Source organism: Eumetopias jubatus, unplaced genomic scaffold, assembly GCF_037043125.1.
Source record: "Eumetopias jubatus isolate StellerSeaLion01/CBP00866 unplaced genomic scaffold, mEumJub1_p1.0 scaffold_17, whole genome shotgun sequence".
Lineage (NCBI taxonomy): Eukaryota > Metazoa > Chordata > Mammalia > Carnivora > Otariidae > Eumetopias > Eumetopias jubatus.
The window spans coordinates 53,574,512-53,599,357 of NW_028274823.1; the positions used below are offsets into that span (position 1 = coordinate 53,574,512).

The 24,846-nt window shown below is 39.3% G+C and overlaps 1 protein-coding gene across 6 annotated transcripts in view; it reads right to left on the bottom strand.

Moving 5' to 3' along the window:
- KAT6B (lysine acetyltransferase 6B) overlaps positions 1–24,846 on the bottom strand; it is a 180,122-nt gene that overhangs the window by 22,965 nt on the left and 132,311 nt on the right. For 4 of the 6 annotated variants that reach the window (XM_028109534.2, XM_028109533.2, XM_028109532.2 and 1 more), the window contains exons 8-13: positions 23,108–24,039; positions 21,961–22,082; positions 20,309–20,424; positions 18,416–18,557; positions 15,069–15,230; positions 11,655–11,748 (exon numbers count right to left, since the gene is read on the bottom strand). In XM_028109534.2, coding sequence (XP_027965335.2) covers positions 11,655–11,748; positions 15,069–15,230; positions 18,416–18,557; positions 20,309–20,424; positions 21,961–22,082; positions 23,108–24,039 — 1,568 coding nt within the window. The remainder of the gene's footprint in view (positions 1–11,654; positions 11,749–15,068; positions 15,231–18,415; positions 18,558–20,308; positions 20,425–21,960; positions 22,083–23,107; positions 24,040–24,846) is intronic. The other 2 variants (XM_028109537.2, XM_028109538.2) reach the window with 2 other exon arrangements.

The window sequence follows — 24,846 nt, forward strand, 5'->3', positions numbered from 1 at the left end:
TTATACTTTTTTCACCCAACATATCCCCAGGTACTAAAACATAGTCTTGTTCATTAAAAAAAAAAAAAAAAAAAATCTTTTAAGTCTCTTTTAGTCTATGGGTTCCCCTCTCCACCCCCTTTCTTTTCATTGTAATTTATCTACTGACGAACTGGGGCCATTTGACCTACAGAGTTTCTACAATCTGGATTTTGCTGATTGCATACACATGATGTGGTTCAATTTGTTCCTCTTTCCTCTGTGTTCCTGCAAAATGGCAGCTGGATCCAGAGGCTTGGTGAGACTTTGGGTTCCATCCTCTGGCAAAACTACAGGTGATGGTGTGTCCCTTGATCAGGAAGCACATAATCTCTGGTTGTGTCCCCTTTCACAATGTCTGCTGCTGAAGTTCAAGGTCTAGATCAGTTAATTCATTGGCAGAATCGCAAAACAGCCATGTGTTAATTCTATCATTTCATTTCATTTGTTGGCTGGAATATGTTTATAAAAAGATGCTTTCCCTTATTAACTATTTGTTTACCTAGTGGTATAGGTCATATAGGAAAGGCAAGTTAAATGCTTTATTTACCCATTTATTAAGATAATGAACTGGTTCTTATCATCCTCTAAATTTGATTTTAGGTGAGATTATGAATTTGTGAGTTTATAATATTTGGTGAGTTTCAATCAATTGCAATTGTTGTCTTTACTGTTATACTTATTGTCCCGTGGGAGCCTCTTCAAGTTATATCCTGAGTCCTTTTGACAAGACCCTAAAAATTTTTGCCTCCTTGCTATCTAGTATGAAAGGAGAAGCATTCCAAACACTCCTTTTCACAGAAAGAACTCTATGTCATTTTAAATGATTCAATCTGCCCCCCAAAAAGGATATATGCAAATATACAGTGAGGTCTACCTACCTGTATCACATTTCCTCAAGATTTCACCAACACGTTTTCAATTCTTTCTGCTTTAGATAATACCACCGCATATTTTTTTCAATGTGGATAAATAGTTACATGCATAACTGAATTGCTTTTAATCCACTCAACTATTCTGAAGCACTTTATAAACTTTAAAACAATTTTGTTGGAAAAAGGAGCATAACATCTACGATGTTAACCCAAAGCAGTACTCAATAGAAATAATTACAAAACAGAGGTTTTTATATTAGTAAACATGAGCATGTACCACTAATACTAGAGTAAAAACAAGCTAACCACAAATTGACGGGGGAGAAAAAAAAAAATCAGATTCCTAACTAGTATTTTCCTACCAGAATTCTAAACAAATGAGAGAAAAATCTTTTGCTTTACCCAAAACAAACTGATGTGGGGAAAAAAATAATACTACCTCAGAGACAGCTGAAATTATAAATGTGCTGGTTAGAAATCCCATCACGGGAGGATGTTATCTTAGGGTATTGTGCTACAAACGTAAGACTACAAGCTGGAAAATATGTTTAAGGGGAATGGTTCCCTGGGAACCAAAATCAGGTATAGTACTCATCTCAACCAATCAGAACAGAATTTTTCTTGATCTTGTTTTGGATAAGGTACAAATGTTTCCCTTGCATGCGCCTGAACTGGGAAAACGAAGAGAGTTGGAGGCCTTTCTTCTCCTATCCTGGCAGCCCCGTGTGCCACCCAAACATGCAGTGTCGCACGCCTCGGATGAATCCCCCATGTGTCTGACCGCCCACTGACCTGTGGGTAAGGCCGGGATCCTTTATCCTTACGGTCTCATCACCTAGGCCAGCTCCTGGCACAGCCCGTGTAAATAGAGCATGTTTACTGAAGGAAGTGATGAGGGAATAAAGAAGGGGAAAAAACAGACTGAGAAGAGATCTCGAGTCAAGCACCAGCTGCCACAAGCCCGTCAGGGGAATGTGGTAGGTGCTGTCAGGGACACAGAAGAGTGCTGATGAGATGTCTGCATTCCTTTATTACTTACTCCTACAACAAACCCTTTTTTGGCTCACCTACTATGTGCATCCCACTGTGCTCACGGCTCGGAGTTCAGCAGTGAGCCAGCCTGGCCCTCATAGTAATACTGTCAAGCTTCCATTTACAGCTGAAGACAGGTGTTCCCGTACTAATTATGTGAATTTGTCCAGTAGTAGGGTTTCAAAATGACTCACTACAAATGCCGGTCAGTGTTAGAAATCCACACAGACAAAATATCTGTAAAAACAAGCCACCTGCATGCCAAATCTTGAAAAAATTCTGAGCTGTGTAAGGCAAAACAGTAGCTGTAGACCGTATGTTTCTTATTTATAACACTTTCACTGAAGCAATGAATACAAACTATTCTATAAGAGCTATTTATTTGCTCTTTATGACAAGCTTTGTTAAAAAAAAGATACATAAATAAATCGTTAGCTGCACTGCCTCATGCAACTTATTTCTATGCATTCGGTAACAGTCAACCTCTGAATAAATCACCGACAGCTCAAATTTCAACCTTGATGTTATCTTCAACATAGTAAAATATATTGCACTTCAGTCCAATGTCACAGAACAGTCATGACAAAGGCTTTTAGCACAACATATCATAATGAGAAAATAAGGAAAAGTAGCCATTTTCCTTATTATATTATAAACTAGAATGCTATTAAAATATATGTCACCATGCTACTTATTCTTCTGTAAGTCAAAACACATCTTCCAAAACCCAGCAGAAGTCTGAGGACGCAGCTGCTGGTCCTGTTTCCACAAGTGTCATGGTGGAGGTGTGGGGAGGGTATCTTAAAAAGGCTATAAAGGACTTGAGCCCCATTTCAAAAGCATAACTGATTATTCTTTAATGACTGCCTGGGCTGTGCTCACCCAGGGAGGAGAGCTGCCGGGAAAGCCCTGCAAAGAAAAAAAGACTTCGGAAGTTGGAATTTTCCTTCCAAAATAAATGCATGAAGAAATGAATTATCTGATAAAAGCCAGGAAAAGATTAAGTTTCTCTTCAGCCAACTGTGTGTAAATGTGAATTTTGTCACAGCTCTCATCTGTCCGCCCAGGAGTTATAGTAGATAGTGGCAATCTTCTTTCTGATGCAGCTTGAATGATAGAAGCTGTGCTTGAACAAAAACAACAGCCCTCAAAAGGAGGCAGGGCACACCCGACATCATTTGGAAGTTAAGTAAACCACAGCTGACTGATTATGTTCTAATAACATAAAATTCTTCATAAGAATCACGTGTGAGGAGAGAAAGTACATTAAGAAAGCTCTTTTCATAGTAATTCTTTCAACATTTGGTTAATAAGGACCTACTAAGTGCCAGGCTCTTCCAGGAGGTGAGACTGCCCCGAAGTCTCTATCCCCAGGAATCTTACTTTTGGTGAAGGAAATGGGCAATAAACAGTAAATATATAAAAGACACATGCAACTTTCTAAATGACTTTATACTTGCTCAGCCTTTAGCATTTCTTAATAGTGCCACTGAAAAAAAGAGAAAACTATTAAATAAAAGTTGCATAAGGAAATAAATACCACATTTCAAATTTATAGCTCCTTCATTCAATTTGCTTACAGGGAACCAGAGGGTTTCAGTTATATAACATGTCCCCAAGAGACACTGTCACAGTCTCTCAAAACCTTTGATGCTCGGCTTGTGGGGCTCAGAAATAGGGGAAAGTGAAATATTTACACTGCAACAGTGAGTGCTTCACGGTCTCTACGTCATCATGGAGAAATGGAGAGGACAGAATTCACATGTCTCGCTGGGGTAAGAGGTGAGGCTGCTCACAGTGAGGTGACAGGCACCAGGGTTCTGGCCACCATGGGGCTGAAGACAGTGCTATTTGTGCCTCCCTGTAACTATTCTCAGGTTACCCACTGGGAAGGGCAGTAATGCCCAGAGACCCTTGCTAGAGAAGTGGGATGTGTCACTAGGGCCTGTCAGGCCAGGACCCAGCTCCTGGGAAGAATCTGCTTACCCTGAAATTATACTCAACTTGCTGTCAGAGAGAAGTCAGGGACCCCTATACAGTCTCAGCAACTTAAGAGTTTACCAATAGTCAGGTAAAACATGGCTTACTGGAATACAACCAACTGGATTTCTAAATTAAAACTCCTACTTAATTGGAGAGAGGCCTGTCAGTATCAAAAATTTGTTCCAAAAAAAGAAATTTCAGGTAAGATGAAACAACTCTAAATCTCTGCTTAAAAGTCATCTTTTTTTAAAAAATATTTTATTTATTTATTTGTCAGAGAGAGAGAGAGGGAGAGAGAGAACAAACAGGGGGAGCGGCAGAGAGAGAAGCAGGCTCCCCGCTGAGCAGGGAGCCCAATGCAGGACTCGATCCCAACACCCTGAGATCATGACCTGAGCCAAAGGCAGCTGCTTAACCAACTGAGCCACCCAGGTGCCCCTCATCTTAAGTTAAGTTTTACTTAAACTGTGTTTTGAAAAATTTGTAGTGGTAGCCCTTTGAAGGAGTCTGTTGAAGGCAGACTATTTAAATTCCAAGTTGCTAACTGACGACCTCAACTACTATGGCACGTATTCCTGAATTTAGGTATCATATATTACAATATTTAAGCTAGTAGCTAGCATCTAAGATATGGGGGAAGAAGACGTTTTCTCTTTGAGAGAGTGGATATGGTTACCCTCTGAACATCACACCCTTCTAGGTAGAGATGAGGTATGTGGCTTTCTTTCTAATTCTGCTTAAGGAACCTAGAAGAGCTCTGAGAAGTAGGAAGCAGGAAACCAGACAGAGATGCTTTCTTGTTCTAAGGAATGCTTCCTCAGGAAACCAGCCAAGAGTTATAAGGAGGCTAAGAAAAGACAAGCCTGGGACTCTCTAGGTACCTGAGAGATCCCTGTCATTAGAAGCAGAAGGGGTAAAGAATGAAGGCGTGGAAGATTAACCCACTAATTCTCAGTGAGAAGGAAACTAGATATTAAATTGTACCAAGAGGCATCTTTCTTATATTGCTAAGTTTAAGTTTCTTGTATTCCTTATTTTTCTTAAATCCAGGTGTGTGTGTATTATGTGTGCCATTTTTAAGAAAAGAGAAGTCAAAGGACATTACTGACTACACTTACAACATGACCAAAGTCATAACTTGTAGGCACAAAACTGGGTTATCTGCACTCATCTTCTAGCAATACTCACTAAACACAGACTCAGTTCTTAAATGGTATCATTCCTCACAAAAGCCAAAGAGAAACCCCTCAAGAGAAATCACAGAAAAGGTCAGCAAAGGGGACTTCCTGAAATGATTGCCTAATTCATTCAATCACTCCTACTTCCTCTTGAGATCTATTCCAAGGACAATCCTGAGACACTGCACGATATTTTAATACTGAATAAAGAAAGCCAAGAATTGAACCTGCTTACAAACTTTCATGATTAGTCTACAAATAAACAGACACTAATTTTAAAAAATGCTTAAATGTACAGTTAAGGGATAATTTATATAACTGATAAACTTACTATCTACTAGTTTTAGAAGACCAAAGGTGTTAGGTTTTTAGACTTTTGGACCCACTGTCATCTACCCTTTATAAAAGCTTCCCCAAGGGTGGCTCAGTTGGTTAAGCAACTGCCTTCGGCTCAGGTCATGATCCTGGAGTTCTGGGACCAAGTCCTGCATTGGGCTCCCTGCTCAGCAGGGAGTCTGCTCCTCCCTCTGACCCTACCCCCTCTTGTGCTCTCTCTCAAATAAATAAAAAATAAAATCTTAAAAAAAAAAAAAAGCTTCCCCAAGGTTATGTCAAGGCTGAAACAAACAAGAAAGTTAGTTAAGATTTAGAATTCTTTTAATTCTAGTTAGTATGTTTGATTATTTTAAATTAGGAAAGAATGCTGAATTTCATCAAATGCCTTTTCTGAGTTTGCATTAAACAACTCATCTGGATATCACTTTTTGTTGTTCTCATCCCTGCTCCCTGGCTGCCTTTCCACCAGTGCTCCAGCCTGTGTAGTTTAAAAAAAAAAAACAGCTTCCTGTGCCCCCAAGGCCTTGATGGTTGAGCTTTCTGAATTCACTTTTTAAAATTCTAGATACACCACCGTCCTCCAAAGTATACTTCTTACACCTTACCTTAATCTTCTTCTCTGGGGCACTGAACACTGCCTGGGGAGTGATTTTGGACACGTTTCTTAGTGATAACAGTAACCAACCTCCTAAGGCCTTTGCAAGGATGAAGCAAATTGACCTGTGTCATTCAGGTGACAGTGCCTGGCACACAGTTAAGTGCTCTAGAAAGGTCAGCTAGGATTATGACTATTGTTGTTGCAACGCTGACCTCTTTTGGCTTCCCTGACACCTTTCTCCCCTGATCGTCTTCCTACTTCTATACCCTTTTCAGTTTCGTTGATTAACTTCCTCATCCTCTATTAGCCCTTAACACGTTGGAACTTCAAGCACTCCATCCTCAGCCCTGTCTCCCTACACTTTCCCAGGTTGTCCTTATCCACACCTATGGTGGCCGCCACTACGGTCTGCCCACCACTCCCAGTAGCTCCCTTTAATGCATTCCCCTGCTGAGCTCCAAACTCTCAAGGAAAGCTGTATGTGGATGTTCAAAACCACAGTGAAGGCAACATGGCCAAAGCTGCACTCGCTACCTTTCCAAGCTCAGTTCATTCATCCATTCATCTACATTTACTGAGCAGCACGAGGTGCCAGGCAGAATTCTACCTGCTGCAGAACAGGAAAATACCTGCTTCATTTCCATGTGTCCTCACTGCCACTCCCTTAGGTCAGGCCTTCGTGGATTCTTAAATTAGTTTTCTTTCTATTTACAGCAAAAAGCATGAAGAAGAAAATAAAAAAAATTGTCTCTAATTCTAATTCTAGAGATAATCTGGAAGTGTTTCTTTCCCTTTTTTGCATATACTTTTTTGTAACTAAGTACATATATATATATATACAATTTTGAAAGCCACGTATTTATCATAACCATCTTCCTATTTTATTGAAAATTCTTTAGAACATAATTCTTAATAGCTAATAATATTCCGTTATATAGATGTACCATAATTTTTCTTAGGGGAATGGTTCTCTCTTACTTTTGACTATTGAGAGGGTTTCAGTTTTTTGTTTCTACTGTAAACAATGACACTGTGGCAGACAAATGGACCAAAACATTAACTCTTTGAGTAACAGGAGTGTGAGGGATTTAATTTTCTCTTGGTATTTTATCTATGTTTTCTAACTTTCTACTATGAGTTTATACTGCTATAATTGGGGGAGGGGGTGAAAGGAGAAGGGAAGTCCACTCTTTAAAAAATGAGCACAAAACATGTCGTTACATTAAATATGAAATTAATGCACAGTGACTAAAGTATATTGGTTTCCTTAGAATAAATTCCTTTCCGATGTTTTTGATATATACTGTCAAAGTTCTGGAAAATGTCTACAAATTTACACCTTCTCCAGTGTAAATATAACAGCCCACCTATGTCAACTTAGATTTGGCTATATTTAAAAATCTTTGCTAATTTGCTAGGAAAAAAATTATAATCTTGCAGTTATTTGAATTTGCATTTTTAAGTCACCAACGATTTTTTTTTCATATTTTAATGAGCCATTTGTACTTGACAGATTTTGGAGCATCGTGGCCTAGAGTCCAAGTGCTTGGACTCAAACTAGAGCGATGCCATGTTTGTACAGCTGTGCCTTGTTTCCTCACCCATAAAGCAGGATTGAAATGTCTCAACCAGTGTCGTGAGGGTGGAATGAGCCAGGACTCTTAGGAAAGTAGCTGGCACACAGTAGGCACTCAGCAAATGTCAGCAGTGCTGCTGCCGCCAAGGAGTTTCCTTTTCTGTGCATTCTGCATTCATGGCCTCTCCTCATTTTTCTATTAAGGTTTATGCTTTAACACTATCAAACCTTTCCTTTTTAAATATTTGTTTAAATACTATAGCTGTCAAAGCTTTGCCTGGCATGTTTGTTGCAAACATCTTCCCATTATGTTTGCTTTTAAATATTAATATGTTTTATCATATAGACATTTTACCTTTTTATATAGTCAAGCCATCTGTCTATTCTTTTGTGATTTCTTTTGCTGCATTAACACTTTGTGCTAGGATGTCCTTGACCATCCGAAGTCCAGAGAATTGTATATCCTTTCTTCTACTTTTAAAAAGTTTTTGTGTTTTCATTTTTTGTTAATCATCTAAATCTTTTTTTTTTTTTTAAAGAGAGGGAGCAAGCAAGCAGGGGGAGGGGCAGAGGGAGAGAGAGAATCTTAAGCAGGCTCCATGTCCAGCATGGAGTCCGCTGCAGGGCTTGATCTCACGATCACAAAATCACGACATGAGCTGAAATCAAGATTCAAGAGCTGGACCCTTAACCGCCCAGGTGCCCTGGATCATCTAAGTCTAAGTTACAAATATGGAAATGTGGAAAGACAGAATAAAACCTTGTGGTGGTGCTGATCTGGAATGCAAGGTTACAGTATGAACTCATGACTGGGGTGTGCGGTGTGGGGTGTGGGGTGTGGTGTGTGTGTGCACGTGTGCATGTGTATAGACAGAGATGGGGACGAGAAGGAATCTCAGATGCCAGGAGAAAAGAGATGCGGTATCAACTTCAACCTTGACAGTCACTCCTTCCACTACCCACTTAAGTTCCGAGCAAAGAATCAAAAAACCTGTAAGATGGTTTATGAGCGGGCCAGGAGTTGGTACCGTTTAGTCACTTTGGCCAAGCTCCGCAAATGACCTTCTGGGGAGCCCTCTCCTGCAAACCCCAGGCAGGCTGTTCCAGGAAGAGTAAGACAACAACTTATTCCAAGGGCAGCATTTGGTCCCATGGATAACCATTCCCCCTCTGGACGGTCCTGGAGAACAGTGTTCAAACCTTTGGGATTTGCAGTTTTTTATATACATTTTCACATCGTATGGCACCCATGTCTCTAATCCAGTGTGTAAGTAGGCAGCTGGGCAGCTACAGCTTTCTTCCCACTGCTCTTGTCTAAGTTTCCTAAACTGGCAGTTACTAGAGACAAAATATTTTCTTGCCTTCCAACTTTTATTTGAATTACTGAAAATACATCCCCTGACCAAAAGATCCTCAGGCTCATGTACAAAACAGAAATAAAAGAAATCCAACAATTAAAAGGTCCCTTTAAAAAAAAAGAAAAAAAAAAAGCACATTTTAGAAAACCAGTAACCTTGGTTATTTGTTTTGCCCTGAGTTCTGAATTATGAGGCTGACAAGGATTATGAGAGGTCATGGGGTTTATCTCCCTACTCTGCAAGATTGGATCTAAATCATTCTAGAAAGATATTTATCTACTATTAAGTAACTCCAAAGAAGGAGATGCTACCAATTTTTTCAGCAGCCTACTCTATCTTCTTTAAAACTTTGTGGCCAAGGATTTTTTTTGTTTTGTTTTAAACTGAATTTCTATTGGGTTTACAACAGTTCCCATTTTCATCGAGTATTGTAAAATTCTTCCCCCAGTTTCCTCTTCCCTGAAGGCATAACACCAAGCCCTTTTCAACTTTATTCAAATCATTTACCACATTCCTTACCCCACCCCAGCATAGGGGCAATGTCAAGGGTACAGGAAAGAGAAAAATCTACAAGTTACACCCTCTGCAGCACTGTACTACCCAGACACACCCTAATGAACGGCATTCAATCATGATGGCCCTGAGCAATCTAGAAAGGTTCCAACGGGTTCCAGAGTTCTGGTTTTAAAATACAGGGTAGACTCAAATACAGAAGGGAACGTCTTTGTTCCTGGGTTGATCTCTTATGTAAAAGGCTTCTCTATCAGATCACGCTGTACAAGTAAGATGTTACTGTATTTAGAAACTTGCGTTTTTATCCGTTAAGTAGTAATCCCTTTTTAAATTTTAGGTAGAAAATCATTGTGGGCAGTACCATGTATCACTTTGAAGATTCCATTCAAATCAAGAATACATTGGGAATGCAGATTACTGTTCATACTGTCTTACTACTGAAAACAAAGAAGAAGGTATCCAAGGAGTTTACAGTCAGTTGGAAATATGACACACCAGTTATCACCACTAAAGCAGGCGTTGAGTCTAAGTGCTATGCTACAGAGATAAGGAGCCAAGAAGGGAATGAGATGAATCTCCAGGCGGTGGGATCAAATAGAAGAGGTTCTTGATCCGGCTCTTAAAAATGGGTAGGATTCTGAACAGACGAAGGCTGCGGAAGGAGGAAGTGGTCACTTCAGGAAAGGGACTGCATAGACAAAGAATGGAAATATGGAAACATGCTCAGAATATTTGAGGAAAAAAGATTAGCAGAAGCCTAAAAAAAATTAGCTGGAAGTAGGTGCTAGGATACCTTGAATACTGAGCTCTGGAGTTGCCTTATTCTGTAGGCATGCAGATGCTAAAAGTATCAAAGGTTAAGGCTCGGACCGTTGCTATGCATATCAGAAACCATAATGTTTATGAACAACTTACAAATGGTGGCCACACAAAAAAAGGGATTTGCCCATAGAACCGATTACATCCAGAATTCTGTAAAATAAAAATGGTGACCTTCTGGTAAGATGGCCCTCCATGGGAGAACTAGATCAGGAAACAAAGGATAAGACCAAGCAAATGAATTAATAACTAGAAATGTTAACTGAAAATATAAAAATAGTCGAAAAATAATACTTCAAAAAAAGAACAATATTCTCAATGTCAATAGATTGTGCAAATCTGTCCCAAACTGCTATACAGTCGTTTTATACCCCAAGTTTAATATTTCAATATCTAGTAATAAAGATCTGGACTCAGTGTATTTCTTCATGATTTTCCTTGAGCACATTTATATTATGGTTTTTGCATTTGATGTACCTTATGAAGATTATGCAATTTCCTAAATTTTCCTTCTTTCAGTTTAAAATCAGACAAACTACAATCTAGTAATGAAGAAGCACACAGTTCCTAGTGACAGATTTTTACATGGTCAGAAATTACTATTATCATGGATACTTGGCCTTTGTGTTATCTGGGTATTCTGAAATGAATTCTGCCAATGTAGCCTTAGTGCTCCATTTACACAACCCATATAATATAAAGGAGGAGGAAAAAAAAACTATCCATATTTTTTACATTATCCTGTGCATCCTTTTGTATATCATTCCAATTTTAATTGAAGAGACTCTAAAGATACAAATGTGTATAAAAAATATTTCTTGGGCAACCTTCTAGAAAAAAAAATTGTAATAATTTCCGTAATAGAAAAAGGGAAATTAACAAAGTAAGAGAGTTATTTCTACTAGAAAGACTCAAAGGATAAGCCACCTAAAGAATTGTTTTTCTAAGTAGAAATATCCCTTTCTTGCTCTGTACTGATAAGATTATAGGTAAAATTTTAGAAAGCTGAAAATCCTTTTAAATAATACTTCCGTTAGCTCTAATCACAAATAATTGCCTCTTCTGGTGCTAATGAGCATAAGCGCCATGGAATGGAATGTAATTCTGCCGGTTCATTCAGGGTAATGGCTTTGTGAGCTAGTGACACTGCCGAGAAATCTAGTCTCAATTTCCTAGAGCACAATAAGTGAGCAGCAGTAAATTTTTCACTTGAGGAAGATTTTCTAACCTATGTAAAATATAAAGAGAAAGCCTATTATCTACTGATAAAAACAACAAAGTACGTTAAATAAAGTTTTATGTGTTACTCTTTCCTTTAATAGCCATCAGCTCCCTGGGTCATGAAAGTAAGTAAAGCACTTCACTTACTGAAGTCAATGAGAAACCGTCCAAATCCTTGCCTTTGGTGCTGGGGCATGATCATTATGCAGGAGACATTATACTTCTGCTGGCAAAGCTTTTCCTGAGGGAAGGAGAAACAGATCAAGTATGTCAGAGCTCTGCTGAAGTGGGCAATTCCCTGCACCTGCCACCGTCCTTTTACAATAGTTCACTAAGGTGAGCCAATGTTTTAGGTCAGGATCAAGCAGAATTCCCCCATTGTGTTGATCAATCAAACTACCAGCTAACTACAAACCATCAACTCCAGGCACGCCTCTTAATTACGCCTTTATGCCTGAAAGTTGGTAGCATGAATCCAAGTAAACATGAGCCAAATGAAACAGAACACAGACAGTACGCAAGAAATGATTTCCTTGCTCAAACAACTTGGGAGACGGGGGAAGAACACCAAACATCCAGAGAGTCACCCAGAGGGGTAAGGCAGGACTGAGCCGGCTACCCTGCTGAACAACTTACAACTGTGACAGCAATCTGTCTTCTGCCTTTCACCAAATGCCCCAGGGCAACGAAAACGGTATATGACTAGGTAGGTCTGCGCAGATATTATTTCTCTTGTGGATAAAAGGTCAAAGTAAAAAGCAAGAGAAATAATTAATCTGCATTTCAAACTGGGAATATAAATCAAAACAAAAAGACCGGGGCAATAAGAAACCCCAAAGCCTCCACACAAAAGTGAGGCCAAAATATTACCAACACTATGAAACCAGAAGGAAGATTGGGAAGAATACGGCGGGAAACAGTTCTTATAGTTAAGGAAAAATTTGCAATTTTCATGGGACGTGGCATCAGAGCAGCAATATTTTATTCAGAATACACAGAAGCAGCCAAAGCCTGCTCAGAGAAGATCTGGAAAAGGCTTCTGAGGTTGTGAATGCTCTGGCCAAATATAAACCACAAATAAGACTGACCACAAATGGTACTAACCACATGAAAGAATTACTTCAGAACACCCAGCTCTTTAATGAACCTATTTGAAAGATCACAGGAAATTGTGGAAAAAACCCTACAGGGCAGAATTAGAGATTTGTGAAAAAGATGTGCTCCCAACATTTGCACATTTGTAGCTGTCCTTGGAGTCTCTAAGAGATGAGGAGGAAGAAATAATGTGTGTCAGTTTCCCTAAGAAACTGGATTGCAGAGGCTAGTGTTCAAATAATTAGTCTTCTTGGCAAAGTTAGACAAACGGGTCACTCTATCTAAAAAGAGATGTACTCTGGGTTGAAAGGACTCATCCTTTATGCCGTTCTTTTCTTTGCCCCAAACTATTCCTACCTGTCAATTTCATAAGCCAGCCCAACCCTCCCCTGCACCCCACTCCCACCATTTAACACACGTTACAACAGCTAAATTCCAATCTATGGATAAAATAACCATTCCCTCTTTCCCACCTGTTTAGAGTCCTCTATTATCTTCCTGGAAACTCATATGCCTGTAATGACTTATGCTGAACTTTTCTAGGTCATGTTGGCCATTCTCTAGCTCTAGAATTTGGTTCAAGCGTAACCCCAATGGGCCATAGTCCTTCATACTCCAATTGACACGTTAGAATATCGCTTAATTTGCATGTATCTAGACTTTTAAAATGTTTTTCTTAAGATTAATTTTTGTTTTGCTACACTGCCGAAGAATGAGTTTTCCATGTACAGTAAGAAATGATAGTGGCTGCTGCCATGCTGTAAAAGGAAAGTTTTGCTTGTTCCAGGTAAAATGCTGGGTCCCCTGGGAGAAGAGAGGCAGAGACTAAAACTGTCCCCATCAACGGTAGTAGACCCATTGAGATAAGGACAGCAGGCACCATTAAGCATCCACATTTAAACATAGAGACATTGGGCACCTGGGTGGCTCAGTCGTTAAGCGTCTGCCTTTGGCTCAGGTCATGATCCCAGGGTCCTGGGATCAAGTCCCACATCAGGCTCCCTGCTCAGCGGGAAGCCTGCTTCTCCCTCTGCTTCTCTCTCTCTCTCTCTCCCCATCTCTCATGAATAAATAAATAAAATCTTTAAAAAAAATTAAAATAAAATAAAATAAACATAGAGACATTGAAAGAAACACCATTTTCTTTCTTTCAAGTAGGCTCCACGCCCAGCATGGAGCCCATTGTGGGGTTGAACTCAAGACCCTGGCCGGCTGAGCCACCCAGGCACCCGAAGAAATGCCATTTTCTAACAGGAAGGACCATCCTGACCACTATTCTTTTTTTTTTTTTTTTTTTTAAGTAACCTCTACCCAACATGGGGCTCAAACTTACAACCCTGAGACCCAGAGTTGCACGTTCTACCGACTGAGCCAGCCAGGCGCCCCATGACCACTATTCCTTTCAATTCATTGGAGAAAAAGATCTTTAGAAACCTATACAAACGGTTAAGATGTTTTATGCATTGTATTTATGACCTCTGGGTTGATTCTAAAATTTAGAAAAACTGCAGTTTGTAAAGGACCTTCATATATACTCTGTCTTTTGATACTCCATGAAAATCACACTTCCATAAGGCATTCCATTTACACTATGCAAGAGTAGGGTCATTAAAATTCACTTATCACATAATATGCAAAACTGTATCATAAAATAAATAAAATACAGGGTTCAGATCATTGACTGTGTGCACGGAAGTCTTGTAATTACCATCCTGGCACATTAAACTATCTCCTAGGTGCCTAAGAAAAGTTCAGCTTATTACCTGGTAAATCTCTCCAAACTCAGTTTTTCCTTATTGCATGTGAGTTATTATCAGAAGCCTTTGTACAGAGGAATGTGAGGATAAAAGACAAACTATATCCACTCGGTATGTCAAGGGCTTCCCTATGTTAACAGCTGGAGATACTTAGGCTTTCTAAAGGTGAGGCTACTTTAGATCTTAAAACAGTAGCGTAAAGAGTTAAGAGACAAAAGAGTAAACCTGGTCATTATATAACCTTGACTGTCCAAATGCCAGTGTTCCAACTCACTGAGCTCCTGATGACCACAGAGGGAATACAAGGAGGGGAAATGAGAACCATCTCTTAAATGCTACACTACGCTGAAACCTTCATGTTGACACCACTGAGAGGGGGCAAGGGAAATAAGCTTAACATTTAAAAAAATCAAAGATGCTAGGTAGTCTCCAAGGCAGCAATTATAATGTTACATGGCTGCTGAAAGTCAAGACAGCAAACACTGCTGAGGTCCTTTACACACTTTCTAGGCACCATGTTTACTGTTTTGTTTTGTTCTTTTTTTTAAATAAGCTCTGAACAAGAACCTGAGCTTTTCAGAAATATGTATCACTTACTCAAATTACAGTCATAAAAAAAAAAAAAACCAAAAAACCCTGTTCAAAGAATTGGGCTCTACCAAAAACATTTTGAATAAGAAAATGAAGGTCATACTGGCTCTTGTTTTACCTTAGAGAAGTATCCAACCAGATGACAGCCCTTTTCATCATTTTTTGTAAGGACATAAAAAAGGAATGGCTCGACATCATAATACAACGTTTTGTGGTCCAGGAAGAGCTTGGCTAACAAGCAAAGGTTTTGGCAATAAATTTTGCTCATATTCCCATCAACCTAGCAAAGAGAAACAGACAACATTATTTAACATAAAAATACCGCTCAATATAAAATTGTTTTTATATGGTATTTTGGAAAGCATATAATTTTATTTCCAAATCCCAAACTGAGAGATTGAACTACTCCATTAAACAAGCATGAAGTCAACCAGAAAACAGCCATCACTTGGCAAGTAAGAATTCCACTTTTTCTCTTAAATTAGGGTAATTTTAAGTTAGCTTAAATCTCTCTTTAAGCTACCTGAAGAAAGCCGAAACCACTAATGAAAGAGTCATCATTCTTATTTGCAATTTACTACAAGTAAAAAATGATCAGGCATGTCCTCTTTGTTTGAACCAAGTAAATCTGAATTAAAGAAATGTAAACACATCAAAATACCGCTCAAGTAAGTCAAAATTTATGTTGTTTTCAAAAGGACTTCATGTAAAAATAAAAGAAATGAACAGTATTATTCTGATTCCTCGGAAGTGTAGATTAGCAAAAGAGGATTCCATTTTGGTTTTATCCCAAGCATCATTTTAAATATAATTGGAAGAGATAAAATTTCTATGTTGGGAATACTTACAGAGAAAGTGAGATGAATTTCAACCTACAATAAGTACCATGATTACAGTCTACTTCTCTTCAAAATAAAAGAATCAAGCTGTGATACTGATGGTTATAGACAGGAGGCTAGGCACAGATGCCAATTTCTTTGATCAAATGTAGTTACTTGTTGAAAACCAAAAGCACAGCAGATTCAAGAATTTCCCTAGCACTATTCTTAGGGGAAATGGATATTTGCTAACCAGAGCTCTGTAACAACGAACTTGACCGTTCTCCAGTCTCCTGTGAACCATACAGGTTCTCATATTGCACAAATTATTTTTAGACTTCATATAACTATTTCCCTTGGATGAAACCTAGGTCCCACGCATAGCAACATAATCAAATATGGGCAACGGACACACAGGATACAATTCTCTCTTTAATTAAAGGAAGTTTTTATGTATTTGAGAGTATGGTCCTTTCGGAAATGGTAGGGCATTACAAAAAGGAAAGACAGAGATGTAGGTGTTGATGAGCCAGAAAAACAGACAATGATGCTGAAGTAAATTCTTATCAGCTGTGTAAGGTCTAATATGCATACTTTCAAGAGGGATAAAGACAGGAAAGTATTAATTTATGATTACTCTTCATTTATTGTAAAAGTTACTTAGGAAACTGCTAAGAGAAAAGTTTCCTGTATGTTGTTCTCTAAATATTAACTTGGATTCAAGAATAGGGACCTTGGCACAGATAATCCAATTCCTTCAAGTATTTTTATGCATCAATTTTACTAATTTGTCTTTCATTTTTCCCCTCTGTTCTCGGTGATGGTTCAAAAGCACCTGCAGCCCATTGCTATGAGACTACCAAGATTGACTCTCTTATCCCTGAGAAGACTCTCCCAGGATTTATGAGAGTTTAAACCCCACGCGAAGGTTCATGCTGATTTTCTTCACCGTTACTTAAAGGCAACAATGTGTTTTGTCCTTTGGGAAAGAAAGAGACAGTGATTTTCATTTCATTTCAGTTTTAAGAAAGTATCCAAGGCATGCAGGAAGGAGCCAATAGGGAAGTTGAACTTGTGACATTAGTTCTAAGCCTCAAATGAGAATGGCTGTGTTGTCTCACCTGGTTGGGGCTGACTGAGTAACGTCCCAAGATGAACTAAATGACTTGCATTCAGCATTCCCTCTAGCCCAGGGGGCCTCAATGGGAGTAATTTTGCCTCCTAAGTGACACTACGTCTGGAGAAAATGTTGCTTGTTACAGCTGGAAGCAATGTGGTACTACTAGCATTTAGTGGGTAGAGGCCACAGATGCCACCGAACACCCTGCAAATGCACAGGATGCCCCCTACACCAAAGAACTAGCTAGCCTGATAAGTGCATAGTGCCCAGGTTGAGAAACCCTGCACCTATCCTTCCGTAGGTACTAATGTATCATTAAATCGTCCCAGCAACAATATCCTTCTTCCTTCAAGCTTACCAAAAGAGCCTGATACAACCACGAAGAAGGTCTTTAAAAAAAGCCTAAGACACAGCTGGAGTTACTGTGTTCTCTGACTGGCCGTTGGAAAAAGTAGCAGGCCCTGGCTTGTCTGCGAGAGGTAGCTTAGTCAATGAGAGAAACCTCTGTGCGACCCTCCCCTATATGAAATATAATGCGAGACATTACCCACCAAAACTAAAGTGAAATGTGGGGCAGAATGATAAATTTCAGTCTGAACAACTCAAAAATAGAAACCTAAAGTAAAACTGTATTTCAGAGGAAAAAAAAGACATCATGTCCGCTGTGTTAAGAGGGCTTGTTCTGAGCACCCATGCATGAAAACCAACATAGGTAACAGAGAAGGGAATTAGGCAGAGCAATGGAAGTGCTCAAATGGAGGAACAAGAATAAAGGAGAGAATGAAGAATCCCTGAGAATAGGCAAGAACAGGAAAGAAAGCCTTGGTCTCCTCAGGGTGCAATTGACACAGCTAAACTGGATCCTTGAAACTGACAATAGAACATGACGAAACAATGAAATGATATACAGGCAAAGACCTTCTGCTACTAAATCAGTTCTGAAAACACAAAATGTCTTTAAGAACCCACAATGACAGACGCATGGCCACAAGGGGTTCCTGCGAACAGCAGAGTTCTCCAGGGGTGGCCATCAACCCAGATGAGGGGGGCAGTCCCAACATCTGCTAGGGTCTCACCAAAAGGATTAACCACCCTGCCAAGAAATGGATGGAAACACAGGTGGTTGTGTATTGAGGAGATATGTACAGCTGCTCAATTCCCCGGAAGAGTGAGCACCTGCCAGACATTGGCTGGAGCTGCTGAACAAAGCTAATTTCTCCTGCCAAAGAAAGCAGAATTTACAAAGCGCTGAGAAGATCATAAATTCACTGGTGAATATATCTGGTGCAGACAGGGATTTGGGGGAAGACAAAAAAGTTCATGTGATGAAGTAGGAATTCATCATCAATCTAAATGGCTGTTCAATATGGTTAAACATTCCAAAACACGGAGATATTTTAAAGAGCAGTCTAAATTTGAATGCCAAAATTGAATATACTGTGCACCTTCTAGAAACAAATCAGAACATAACCGACAATTGGAAGAACTAGGTCTCAAAAGCTGAATTTTTTATTTACACATGCTTACCTCAAATACTGAAAGGTCTTTCCTTCGGTAAATTTCATTTGCTGGAGGATGAAACCATCCACATTTCTTTGAGTGTCTTAACAAAATATTTTTACTTTTCATATATTTAAGACAGAATTCACACAGGTAAAGCTTTGGTAATCTGTTAAAATTTTAAAATCAAAGAATCTATCAGATTGATTATACTGTTCAGGAAAAAATATTAAATATTGTTCAATTTTCCCCAAGTCATAATAAGGCTGTACAATAGTATTTGAAAGAAGTAGTTTCAAGAAACGAAAAAGAAAATAGGAAGCCAGTAGTAAAGAGAATGTACAAAGCTTATGTTATTTTTCAATATAATAATATTTGCTGCCATCATTTTGTGAACAAATCATTTGTTTCCTTAGAAATGTTGTACAGACAAAAAGGTTTTCAGACCTGGAACCACTACTTGAAAAATCAATAAGGATGGCCTGCTGTCAGGTGAACATGAGTATTTTTTTTCAAATTTCAGATTTAATGTCACAGTGTCAATAGTATATATGGTCAGTGGTGTAACTGTAATCATCTTTTACTCAGAGGGAAGTGAATTATTTTAAAAAATGACCTGTGTACTTATATATATGGCAGAGAAGTCCTAGAATTTAGTTAACATTTCTATTGATGGATAAGGTAACTTCAAAGTCTGATCATAAAAATATATATCTAAAGCAATAAATGTAGAAAAATAAAAAGATCCACCAACTCTAAATAACATTATACAAACAGATTTCTTTCCCATGATGACTTTTTCTCCACCTTTAAAATTGTAACATTTTTAATGTGTGCCTGATCACACTTAAACACATTGTTAGTCTTGCAAGAAAATGTTTAGAAGCACTTTCTAGGTCTTTGGGGTATAAGAATGGGTAGAATGGTTTTGGGGAAAGTTAGCTAGAGCTCTCAGAACACATGACTTATGATTACCCATACCAACTGAAGCTCACAGGTGTTTTTAAAAAATTGTTCAAGAACACAAAGCCAAGTGATATAAGCTAGAAAGAGAAACCAAGACCCCTGACTCTTACTCTGCCACTTAACTTCTAAAACACCCTCCCCATTTTCTCCAGTAGATGATGGGCCAGACACCAACGTGGTGGAGAAAAGGACAATTATCTACTCTAGAAGAAAAGCAAGTTTGTGATTATCAGAAACTTCACAGGCTAAAACATTTGAGAAGATACTAATAAAGTATACCCTGATATACCTGAAGGAAGAAATGTGTTCACAAGATACCCATTTTTAGATATATTAGTTCAAGACAATTTCACAGCTAATCTTAGTTCAAGACAAAAGAAAACTCTAGGATCATTATTTTCTGTTCATTTTTAACAAGTTAGTCACAAATGGCTCTAAAAGTGCTCTAAAAGTAGAGATTTGCGGGAAGGGTCTCTTGAGGCTACCCACCCCCACCTACTTTCTTTCATTTTTCCTTCTTCTGCTACATTTCTGTAAAAAGCTTGAAAACAAAATGTCAGATATCAGAGATAAATGAACAGGCCTAATTAGGAAAATAAACAGGGCAATGAGAAGAAACCACCAACTACTTTACAATGGCCAGTGTTTTTTTCTCCTTGTATGGTTTCATCCGCAAACAACATTTGTCCAATTAACCAGAGAGAGAAGGCATGGTCTTAAGCTCAAAGGCAAAATGTACAATGCCCGTGTAACTAAGGAGTGGAAGGAGTTTACATAGAACAGTGACTACTACTATAAAAAGACGCTGGCAGAAGTAACAGTTTTGGAAGTGCTTAGACTCAACTACCAAAATTTATGTCCTGAAAATCACCTAATTCCTGCTTCAGAACCGAGAATTCTCCTTCCTCACATAGATGACATTTAAGTTATATACCTTCTGGGCTGTTCCATTACCTTGCATATTCCTGTGGGTAAGGCGAGGAGTACCAGGTTTGGATTTCATATTTCCCGAATTCTATTACAGAAGGGTACCGGCCACAGTCTTCCACTCCACTTTCACACTCTATTTTCTGTCAGAGAAAAGAAAAGAAAGGAAATAAAATATGTGTATTAGAAGTGGATTTCTTCACTTACCTTTTGGTTCTTTCACCAGTGGATATGAAAATCTATCAAGAACAGACACTAATCTTCATGGGGAATTTTCATGTTGTTGAAAACACATTAGAGGACCTTGTAAAAGAATCATCAACTTGGTGTAAGATTCATAATAAACAAACTAATACCCTAAGAAACTGTATTACCAAGACAGGAAATGAGTACAAGGTAAACACATACGACTGTCTATTGAACTGGATGAATTTGATGACTTGGTGCAATGCATTAAAACTGAGTAAATTAGAAGATGACCTGGCTGTTAGACACTCTTACAGTCCCCTGTTCCTCCGTGAAGTTAACAGTAACCCCAACTGTAATTATATCACCAATTGTGAAAGTCTGCTGTTTAATATCCACCTCCCCTTACTTCCCTTACCCCCAAGCAGTAAGCCACGTGCGGTTAAGAACTGTGCCTGCCTGATACAGACAAGAACTGTTCTTGAGTGAAATGCTGGTGTTACGGTACTGGAAAGGAAGGGCTTAAAATTTAACAGCATCTTTCGGATAATGGCCTATTGTTTATCAAGTCTAATCTATGAACAGCAGAGGTAGGTTGAAAATTTGATAATATTTAAGGCCTTCAGATCTTAGAAACTGGGGGAATTTCTGACATTTATCTTAGCCAAAGGAAAACAATACAAAGTATACTGATGGGGCAGATGAGGAACGGAAATATCCAACAGCCCCTTAAATTAGAAACTGTCAGAATTACTTAGCCCAAGTGGCTGCTCCTAAAAATAAAGCTTAAGAGCCTACAGATAGCCCCCTCCCCACACCAAAAAGAAAGTGAGGTCTGTCTGTGCAGTTTGCCATAGAAACTGATGTGGTCTACTGATGTAACAAATTCATGCTCCCTAATAAATTTGACCTCGAAAGTCCAAAAGCCTTACCTGTTACCTGTTTTGGTGACAATAAACTACCTGGAGTTATTATTTTAAGTGGAATCATTTAAACAAATTACTGGACAATGAAAATAAAAGTGATTATAACTGATCACACAACACAATGTTGTCCTAATCAATGCCAAAGTGTTAAAATGAGACATTCTTCATATGGCTGGCCATCTGTGTTGGAAGAACCATTGGTAAATTTAAAAGCGATACTTTTTAACCATTCAAAACTGCTATTTTCTACATTTCCACAAAAATAATCAGAAATCTGGTCCTTCATACCTAGAAGCGTTTTTCCAAATCTGCTTCAACTACTGCTACTCTGGTTTATTTTCTGAGACCAGATGAGCCCTTATCAAATTTTGAGAGTGGAGACAACTCTATAAAGTCACTCTGCTTTTGAAGATAGAGTCAACAAAAACAATCATGGTAACAGTTAAAGGACCACAAAGGATTCTGAGGGGGGATTCGCTGTAAAATCAAAGCAGTAATTTTGTAATAGTCACATATATAAAAATCAGGTATTATCCTTGTTACTATAATGTGGTATCCTGGCCTTACCTCCCAAGAAAGTTCCTGGGCTTGCTTAAAAACATCCAAATCCTCTTCAGTAACGGTATCCTTGTTTCCAATCACATTTATATCTGTACTTTCTTGTTTGATGCTTATTTTGATTTCAGTATCTGTCATTTAAAACCAGCAGAAAGTGCATTCACTGACTTGAATCATGAGTAACCACCATATATTACCAAAATGGCACCAAATTAGCATAGTGGGCAAATAGGGTTTTTAAGCTTTATAAGCTTCTATATCTAAGCACTGCTCAAAAGATTCAGCAGTACCCTTTCCCTACTGTACCCAAATTTTTATTTGAATTACCACTGTCATCTTTTTATAGTTTCAACAAATAAACAAGGGAAAGAGCAATACAAAGCAAAAATCATCTTTCTCAGCCGAGATTAGAAGTTCTATCAATGTCTAGTTATAGAATTCCCATTATCCCTTTTGAGATTAAAAAAAAAAAAAATTCTACCGCTTTGTCGAAATGACACATTTTTGGTTCTTTTTTGTTGTTGTTGTTTTGGTTTATAAAGGGTAGCCAATGCAACGGGCCAATTTGTTAAATGAAATCATGAAATCCGTTTTCTCCCTACGGTGAATACACACACAGACACACACACACCCAAAAGCACACTTCACAGAATCACAGATCAGGCTTTGTGGAGAAGGAAGCAGGATGGACTCGGTCATGAGAAAGCCATGGAGCAGAGGGAGCGGCAATGAGGAGCTGACCCCCGCCCCCCCCGCCCCGCCCCGCAGCGGGAAGCACTGAGGCACAGAAGCAAGCAGCGCCACGGCCAAGGCGGCGGCACGGCAGGGAACGCGGCAAAAGCGTGACAGCGGCTACTCATGCGGGACTACAAAGCCGTGAGCAACACTATGGAGGCATCTGGGGGTCCTAGTGTCACTACGGATGGAAATAAATAATAAAAGGTGGGAGAGTATTAGTTGGGAAAAAACATTTTGGAGGTTTAGTCAGCATTAGAAAAAGGTCAAAGTTTCACTGCTTCTGTATGAAAGTGAAGTGAGAACGAGAGAAATAGCTAAGACCTATGTGACAAATAGGAATTGATTGACTCATTTTTTTCGGGGTTGGGGAGAAAGGGACGGGACGCAGGTTTGGTTGGAGCTTTGACCTTTTGCTTACCATCATCCTGATCAGGTTTAATCCTTCCGTCTGTCAAGCTCCCCTTCCCTGGTGAGGGGGTCCCCATCTGAGGGGTCACTTTATATTTTAATCTGCCTAGCATCCTGTGCTTTTTAAGGAAAGTTGTTCGCTTGAAGTGAGCAATTGCTTTAAAAATACGTCCTCTAGCCATCCCCCAGCTAGAGGAGGAGGAGTGAGCAATAAACCTACTTCTAATATCTTTTTTTCCAAAGAAATGGGCTTTAGATTTTGCCGTGGAAGATAATTCAGTTTTACGACGCATACGTTTGGGTGGTGCGTAACTTGGGTGTCCCTTTTTTCGAGACTGTCCCTGAGTGGTATAGATATGAGAGAGTCCATCAAAGAGTGCCTTCAGCTGGCTGTTCTTAGTCAGACTGCTAAAGGAGGGCACACTGGACTGGCTAGAACAACTCTGGGGAGAGGTAGAAGAAGTGGAGGTGCTGGACTTTTGTGAACTGGGGCTCTGACCAGAGATGGGGGTTGGGGGTGGAAGTGAAGAAGGTGGAGGTTTTAGCTTTTGTGTGGTACCTGTAGCCAACACATGAGAAGTGCATGACTGTTTCTGAGAGACCTTTTTCCTTGGACGATAGTGCTTTGAAAAGTCTATTATTTCACCTCGTGATCTGCGACCATCAGGTGATGGTGTAAAAAACTTAGTAAGGCCATCAATGAGCCCTTTGGTTTTCTTGTTAACTTTAAGTGTAGAGGCAGAAATGTAGGTGGAGGTGGTGGTGATTTTGGTGGTGGCACCAGGCCGAGTGGGGTCTGTAACAGCCAATCTGCTGCTTGAGTCCTTCCCAGATGCAGCATGACCAGATGAAGGTGTGGTACAGACTTTAGTCTTTTGACCCCTACCAGGTGACCCCCTTCCTGTGAATGCATTCATGGATCCTTCATCACTGGTTACAGACCTAGGCAAAAATTTAGAGAATAGTATCAGCATTTAATAATAGAATTATAAAGGTATCTAAAACAGATCTATAGCAACTAGATGCATTCAATGTGCTTAAACTTAAGAAGCCGAACTGCAACCCTCAAGAACTGTGTGTGTGTGTGTGTGTGTGTGTGTGTGTGTGTGTGTGTGTGTGTGTGGCGCGCACGCGCGCGCACCTCCATCTAGGTGTTTCTCTGTTCAGAAGGGGAGCGGCCACCACATGTGCATGTCATGATCCTCCCAGGGCCCAGCCAAGAGGGACTGGAAGAAGCCGCATGGACCCAGGGGCCACAGAAGTAAGACAATTTTTGAAGCGACTCAAAGAACACGCAATGCTTTCATTATACTTAAATAAAAATGGTACCCCCTGTGTGGTCACAAGTCGTTATGATTTCCTACGTCTTTTAAAAAGTAGTAAAGGACTTGGGGCGCCTGGGTGGCTCAGATGGTTAAGCGTCTGCCTTTGGCTCAGGTCGTGATCCCAGGGTCCTGGGATCAAGCCCCATGTCTGGCTCCTGGCTCGGCTGGGAGCCTGCTTCTCCCTCTCCCTCTGCCTCTCCCCTGTTCATGCTCTCTCTCTCTCTCTCTGTATCTGTCTCAAATGAATAAATAAAATCTTTAAAAAAAAGTAGTAAAGGACATAAGTCGTTAAGTATTATCTAGATGTGAAAGAATAAGCTCATGTAATCTCTAGTGAGAAGCAATTTTAATTCAACTGGAAAATTTATATAAATAGAATTTGGGTAGGTCTATAAGTTAGTCCTTTGTTGTTGTTGTTAAAGAA